The sequence below is a fragment of the Cucurbita moschata genome, unplaced genomic scaffold, assembly GCF_002738365.1.
Source record: "Cucurbita moschata cultivar Rifu unplaced genomic scaffold, Cmos_1.0 Cmo_Scf00011, whole genome shotgun sequence".
Classification (NCBI taxonomy): domain Eukaryota; kingdom Viridiplantae; phylum Streptophyta; class Magnoliopsida; order Cucurbitales; family Cucurbitaceae; genus Cucurbita; species Cucurbita moschata.
The window spans coordinates 216,273-224,245 of NW_019268527.1; the positions used below are offsets into that span (position 1 = coordinate 216,273).

The 7,973-nt window shown below is 38.3% G+C and overlaps 1 protein-coding gene across 6 annotated transcripts in view; it reads right to left on the minus strand.

Moving 5' to 3' along the window:
- Nucleotides 1–6,318, minus strand: part of LOC111449582 (F-box protein At3g54460-like) — a 9,794-nt gene extending 3,476 nt beyond the window's left edge. For 2 of the 6 annotated variants that reach the window (XM_023089529.1, XM_023089528.1), the window contains exons 1-6: nt 5,553–6,315; nt 1,824–4,418; nt 1,535–1,748; nt 1,201–1,449; nt 1,066–1,125; nt 848–978 (exon numbers count right to left, since the gene is read on the minus strand). In XM_023089529.1, coding sequence (XP_022945297.1) covers nt 848–978; nt 1,066–1,125; nt 1,201–1,449; nt 1,535–1,748; nt 1,824–4,418; nt 5,553–6,130 — 3,827 coding nt within the window. In that variant the 5' untranslated portion in view covers nt 6,131–6,315. Of the gene's footprint in view, nt 1–847; nt 979–1,065; nt 1,126–1,200; nt 1,450–1,534; nt 1,749–1,823; nt 4,419–5,552 lie in introns of those variants that run through there. The other 4 variants (XM_023089530.1, XM_023089531.1, XM_023089532.1 and 1 more) reach the window with 4 other exon arrangements.
- Between the last annotated feature and the right edge of the window lie 1,655 nt (nt 6,319–7,973).

A 7,973-nucleotide genomic window follows, 5' to 3' on the forward strand; every position in this document is an offset into this window, starting at 1 on the left:
TTTTTTTTTTTTTTTTTTTTTCTTGTGGCAGGAACAACAATTTCATATCAATACACTCTAGAGCTTTAGGAACTTATGCTTAAGACATAATGGACTACACAAAGAGACAATATCATGCAACATCATACCTATCCAAGACACCATCCTAATCTACTATGTGCCCCTTGTTAAACTTATTTTCATTTTGCAAGGCAAACTCAGATTGCTGGGGGAGGCTTCCTTCGGGAAGGTCTGGATTCAGAGAAAAGGTCTTACTACTTACGCAGTTAACATTTTTTTATGGAAGAGCGCTGTGGTCTATAATTTATTGGAAACAAAAAGGGTGGCTAATGAATCTAATTCTTCGTAGTACAAACTGATGTGTCAATAGATGGGTCGCTAAAAATCCTCAGGTGGTAGCATAACTAACAGCATGAGGAAACCCAACCAAGTAATTTAAGACCTATCTTTCAATGAAACCTCACTTCTAATGGTTGCTTCAAAGTTCAACACATGGACTCAACTAATCTTTCCTCCCATTGACCCCATTTTCATTTAGCAAAACAGATTTGTCTACTCTTGAATTACAAAGAGGGACACACGCCCACTCAACTCTCTCTCAAACGGGTTGTCTTTTCTCTTAGGTTTGAAAAGTCTTGGTTTTCCTATATGAAGGGTTGTAGACTTGGAGTGACAGGACTCCCTACAGGAGGATGGATGGTAAGGCTTCTCTCTCATAAAAAATTCAGAGACGCCAAGAGCATCGAAGATGGTGTAGAATTAGTTATCCTTTATTGTACAGTCCTGTAGGAAGGTTTAAGGACATATCATCCATCAAACGACTTGAATCTAAAATGTTTTGTATTACCTTCTGTCCCAGATTGGCTCCATTAGAAAGACGTGAGTTACAAAGCTCAAATCAAGACCCAATGCAGCACTTCCATCCATCAAAAGCGCCATGCAGCTTGAATCATGCTGAAACATGGTCAATGACTTCATCTGCAAAGGTGAAACAGCATCGATTTACACCAGCATAATACCTATATATCAACACACGTGTGAAAATTATAGAACTGAAGGACATACCTTATTACTAGCATGCATTGGACTATACATCCCAGCAAATTTGATGCCGGCAATGGCTAACTGGCCAAAGAGAAATGGTGTGAAGTACAGATCGTTGTAGAAAATTCCTGGAATGAAAAAGATTAAAAAAACTACCTGTTGTTCAATGACGTGTATATGCTCAAGAAATTGAGAGAAAATAAGAACTTTCTCCCTGACTACTTCATGATCTGAAGCGAAATTTCTTGAGTGGTCAATTTCCTGGAGTAATGTATCATGTTTGGGAAATGAAGAGGGAGGGATCAAAGCAATCTTATCATTTGCTTCGCCTAAAGCTGTCAATCTCTGAATGAGATATGCAACTTTACTACTGGACGTTGATTGCCAATCAGGATCCCAGTCATCCTGTAAATATCACACACCCTGATCAGATTTTGATCAAGTTAGAAAGCAAATATTTACAAGTAACTCTTTCTCATAGTCAGCCTACTTGCTTATATGATGGTTGCAACTCAATCAGGTCTATGGGGACAGGCCACTTTGGGTTGGGATTTTCAGGCCGAGCTAAGGTTTCAAGAGTCTGCATCACATATAACTTACCACATCCAGGGAAAGTGCACCCCTCACTATCCAAAGCAACACAATCAAGGCACAAAAGATGCCTACATGGTGCAATCACAGGTAACCGACACCATTCCCCACACCTATATATGTGAAAGCATTTTTTTATTAGTAAAATAAAACATTGTGAAAGAGTCACATGCAAAGTGAAATAATACCTAGCACAGTTCCCACCATAAAGGAGATTATATTTTATAAACGAATACTCTTGTGACATAGGATCCAAACCATCATCAACAAGAATATCCATGGTTTCTTGAATATCTTCACCAGCTTCTGTAACTTTAATATGTCCTGCCACACAGCAAGATAGTCTGATGTTCTTGATTGTTGTACTTCGAAATTTCCATTGTTTTGGATTCAGTAAACTTTCAACATGGGAAGGATCATTCCAGTCTGCCATTAATATATTACGCCGCACCGTAACTACAAGCTCATTGTAAGTCCGAGCATGCTCTTCTGTAAAATTTAGGTATGTTACTTTCTTGATGCAAGGTGGGATTGATAGCAAATCTGCCTTTCTTGCACTGATCATACACCTACGAAGTAAGTTCAACAAAAGTAACCTTCCTTCCTCCATCTCTGCCTCAAAGGGTCTGAGAATACCAGCCTCCCATGACTTATGATTCTGACCATAGGCTTCTTCATGAAGAAACCTAAGTAATGGTTGAAGATGTGAAAGCTGACTATTAGGTGTGTTAGGAGTTGGAGTTCCTGTTAGTATCCAGCGATTAGAAGATACCAATGAAATAGCCATTTGCAACTTGTTTGTCAAGTTAAGACTAGAGCCAAGGGTGTGCCCTTCATCTAAAATGACCCTATGCCAATGCACTTGCATTAATATACTTCTTTTCCGTGGTCCCCATTCCGCACTTAACCGACTAAATGTGGTAATAACAACATCATAATCCCATGCTAAACAATGTGCAGATGGTTTTTTATGATCAGTCCATACATAAACCATTAACTGACCAGGTCTGACATGTTTTTGGATTTGAGTCTTCCAGTGATCAACTAGATTTGATGGAACAACGATCAGGGTTGCTCTTGATAAATATAACCTAACTGAATCTAGTGGAGCACTCAATGCAGATCTCAAAGCAGCAACATCAAATGCCAAGTTGTGAAGATTATGCGGATAGTACCATCTGATAGTGCCTTTTTCCATTTTCCTTACTAAACCAAATGCTTCAAATATTTGATGAAAACCTCGGGCATCACCACCAGGAACTACAGAAGATGTTAATATAGGACTTCTTAAACCAGTTCTTTCCATTTCTGAAACTTTTTCAGCGGTAAGACTAGAAAGCCAATTCAAGGCTCTCTTTGTTCCAGAATTTATCAGTGCACTGTTTTCCTTGAGCACACTAGTGAAGAACGAAATATTCTTCTCCTCTCCTCCAGAAGTTTCTTTTCTGTAGAATCCTGGAATATTAGTAATTGGACGGCATTGGTCATAAGACTCTTCTGGAACACTGCAACTTTGGTAAAAAGGATCAGTATTCATACTACAAAACCAAGCTGCACTAGCATCAGATGCAGAAGTTTCTGCAAGCTTCCGCCACTTGTGACAAGCATCACACTGAACCCATGTGTCCTTATATTCAAGTTTATCTGCTGCGGTCATCCCAGGCACCTCAAACTTGCTTGTGAATCCATTAGACACATCATCTCTCTTTGTCCCAGCAGCAAACTTCCTTGTCCACGTCCTGGTTGACTTTTTACCAGTATTTGGTTCTTTGGAAAGGCTAGACACTCCTTCATATGTGAACAGAAGATTTCTCTTGACAGTACTCAAGCTTCTAGTGCATCGAACCATATGAACATCTTTTGCATAGTCTGCAGATGATGGAGACCTCAGATCATTGCCAGCACATAAATCATTAGTTGCTGTATGTCTCTCAACCAAGGCTGTCAGCCTTGCCCTTTTAGGTGTATGAAATGCTAAGTTCTCAAATCCTTTCAGAGAACTAAAATCCATAGCTTCCTTCACCAGGCAATGGTTGCTGCTAGAATTATTTTTACTGCTAACCTCATAGTAACCACATTTGCGATTGCCATTATGTGTGCACCAAATAATTTTTACTCCAGCTGGTGGTTCTGCTATCGTCCCCTGAGTCTTTAAGATAAGGGACAGAGCAGTTATTGTCTTTCCTAAGCCAGGTTCATCACAAAAAAGCCCCCCACGAAAGTCAGAGATAGCTGGGGCCCCCCCAGTCACTATTTCACCGGTAACAGTATTTATGTGGAAAGATAAACCATCTTCTGCTGAAAAAGGTACATATAAAGGATGGTAAAACACTTCAACATCCCTCTCACGGTGTAACATCCATTCAACAGCTGCCTGTTGATGAGGGTACAATTTTAGTTTCATGCATGGCATGATTGATGCAGCTAAGGATTTCAGATGGCGGCAAGTTGAGGCAACCCGAATAAGATCCAAGGGGTAAAGAGCTTTCAGTATATTAATTAGAATGTCATCTGATATGTCCCAAATACCTGATTGAGTATGATCATCCTCTGGTTTCATTCTTGTATGGTCAGATTTGCTTGACTTAACAATACTAGGTAAGCTCCTAAATATTTCATGAAGTTCAAAAAGCCTTTTATTTGGAGAACCTTCAGAACTAGTGTGCAATTTGCAATTGTGGACATGACATTCTGCGAGATTCCACACGCTCTTCCTAACCATGTCTGCATCTCGCAAATAGTCTTCTCCAACAAGTATAGAGCTTCTCTCTTGCCATTCACAGCTGAAATTATATAACAATAAGCTTAAAACATTTCGTATAAAACCAAATTACATTAAAATAAATAAATAAGATTGCTAAAGGAAATATAGACCCCCTCTCTCTCCATTTACAGCTGCAAATTCATACCACCATAAACTTTGTGTGAAACAAATTCCATTAAAACCAAAGCTATTAAAAGAATTAGGAGTAGTAGATCCTACTTAACAGAGGAAAAAACAAACAAATAAGAACAAATGCACAGCTACAGATCACAACTTAAACCCAATCTTGTAAAACTAAAAAAAAAAAAATCATATTTTTGAACTGCTTGGTCTCTAAAACAAATAAGGTGCCAAAACAATTATTCAAAGATAAATAAGGGACTAAACCATCAAGCACTTTCGAGCTCATATTTAAAGAGATCCTTTCATTCCTTTCCTTTCAAGAACTCAAGCACTAGGGCAATATCCATGGACCCTATCTCCTTTAAATTTAAGAACTTTTCATAATAATACCACTCATTTATAAGTACCTTCGGAATCAGTTCGAGCATGAAAGAAGGTCTGGTTTCTCCATCATGTAAAGGCTACAAGAATATTAGAGAGTGGAACAAATTGTTTCTTTGGGTCTCAATAGAAAGGAGCCGTTGATAGAGAAGATTAATATGAAATAAAATTGGAAGAAGAATTTTTTTTTTTTTTTTTTTCTTTTACCAAATAAGAACTGTGATGCCGGAGTAGATGGAGATGAAAGCTCGAAATAACCAAAAACTTTACTTTTTTCACCTATATCAGCATGTGCTGTCTATACCTTTTATGAGGGGATTATATGGCTTCGTGAAAAAGTTACAACCCATATCAGCCTTCTAAGCACTTTCAAGTAGCTATATAATGCATAGAGGTTTCTTGATTGGTAGATGAAAAAAGAAATGTCATTTATGTTTGGTTTTAAGTTAACATATTCTAGTTCTTTGGTAGGACAAAGATTTTTGGAACGTTAATCTGATTATTCAAAAAAAGAAACAAAAGCAGTAGCCAGTCAAAGTCCTCGCTAACAGTTACAAATAAGTTGTGTCGATGAGAGTCACTGAAAAATACTAATCCAAGTTCTAATCCAACCCCAAAAAAATTGAATAAAACTAAAGCAATCCATCACCTTAAATGCCGAAATAGCGCACCAGCAACCGTCTTAGATCTAGGAAACTGCCAACCAGACCACAATTCAATGGGAAGATGAACATCAACCAACAACACGACCCTGGCCTCCTCATAGACACCAATATCAACGAAAATCACCTGCGCGTCAATCTTCAAACACTTATGCACTACCAGAGCGTGAATTTGATGCACAGCGCTCATACTGCCATTAACCATCCCCATCCTATTCGTCCTCTTCTTCCTCGAGCTCCTACTTCCCCTCCCAGAAACCTCCTGCTTCGGAGTAAAATCTCCCGTCTCCATCGAACCAGTTCCGTCTCCGCCTACCGTCCCCCCACATTGCTCGGAATCTTGACGCGAAACACCGCCCTTCGATAGCGGTTTGGGGTTCACCTCGATCGGAGAAAGGACGACGCCGTTTTCTGAAGTGAAATAAACATCAGAACTCTCATCGGAAACATAACAACGCGTACCTGGACGTAGAGCATTCGCCAGTTCGGATGGCAGTGAAGGGACGGCCAGAACCACACACAAGAAGCCGCAGAGCTTGTAGTCAGAGAAGTCGTGGTCGTCCATTGGAGGAGCTTGGATTGAAGTAATTCCGGAGATTAGGTGAATGAAGATTGGAGATTGCTAGAGAGTAGAGAAGGGGCGTACATTGCTCGGAGCGAAGACCGCCATAAGAGCGGTTTTCAAAGCTTCTGCAGCAGCCTTTTGTTTTGTTTTTCTTTGTTTTCCCTTTCCCTTCCCCTTCCCCTTCCCCTTCCCTGAATTTCACTGGGTATGGACGTGGGCCCGCTCTGGAAACTGGATAATAATAATATATTATTATTATTATTATTTATTATTATTATTATTTTGTTAAGGGTTGAATTAGATAATAAATCAGAACATTTAATTTATAACTCTGACTACGTTTATTAAATGATGAATTAAACAAGCAAAAATGTAAACTGAGGTGGTTAATGTTATTTAAATTATATTTAATTAAGATTTATAATTCAATTTCGTTTTTAAAAAATTAAGAGTTGAAAATTTATAATATTAACAAATTCGATTATGAATCCAACCCAACTCATCATAATTTTTTTGAGTTGAATTGGTTCGAGTTATTCCTGTGATTAATTCAAATTTTTATTTTTAATAAAAATAAAATATTAATTTAGAAAATATCTAATTTATTTATTTACAAATATTTAATTAAGATTTAGAATTGATTTCTATAATAAAAAATTCCTATTTTTTAGAATGATTAGAGAATAAATAACCAAAAAGTAATAAAAATGTATAATTTAAAATTAACTACGAACTCACGTTAGTTTATTTAAAAAATTTCCTTTATCCTTCATTTCACTAGGGAGAGCTGAAATAGAAAACTCATCCCTCGTCTTCGCTCCTCTATATTCTTGAATGAGATTGAACTACTGAAGGAACCTTCTTGAACGGGAGTTTCACTATTCTTTCACTCGGTAATGAGTAAGTCAAGACTCAACCTCAACCCTTTGACTATGAGAGTTTACCGTCTTTGAAGGGAAAGAAAAGAAAGAAAATCAGACTCAACCTCAAAACTTGTTCTGAACCTGAACCGCTATTCTCTTGCCTTATTTCAAGAGGTGTAAAAGTAGCTCTTTCCCTCATCTCTATCCCCTACCCTGATTTCACTTTAAAGCTATTATGATCTCTCCCCTCTATTCCTTTTTCTTCTGGAACTGATCTTTCGCCTCCGAACCTGAAACCAAGTCAAGACTCAACTCACAGTCAGTCAAGAATCAATGTCATTAGCAGCGCTGCTTTACAGTCGAGTAAAGAAAAGCAAAGAGATAGTTCAACCTTCATCTGTCCCTTCTTTCACTCAATCACCTATCCTCTCCAACTTGGTAAAGTGTCTGTCTTTGCTACTTGTCTTTCTCTTCTCCCTAATAAACGGAATGAGAATTCCTCTCCTTTACAGTCGGGCCGCATCTTTCCCTCTTCACTCCTCTCCCTTTGGTCTCTTTTCTGATCTGACTTCATTCCCTTCTTTCTGTAGGTCTGTGAACTCATTCCCCTGTCGGTAAAGTTATTCCATTGTCTGTCCCTTCTTTCACAAGGTAAAAGACAAAGAGAGAGAGACAAAGAAAAAAAATTCTATTTTCTCTTTTATTTACTATGGCGACGAAGAATAAAATTATCACTATATTTATTCCTTTTTCTACTTCTTCCAAGTGCAAGATAACCCCAAGGGGTTGCAGGTTTTTTTCTACCAATTGGGACCCTCCCTTCACCACCCCCATGGGGATGGTCTACAGGGTTCATAACTACTCCTCTTAGTATAGGACGCTTACCTAGTCAACATTTAGATCCGGCTCTACCCAAACTTTTCTGGTTTACCCCAACATTCCCCAATTGTCTGACTATTGTTGAGCAATTTTTTGATATC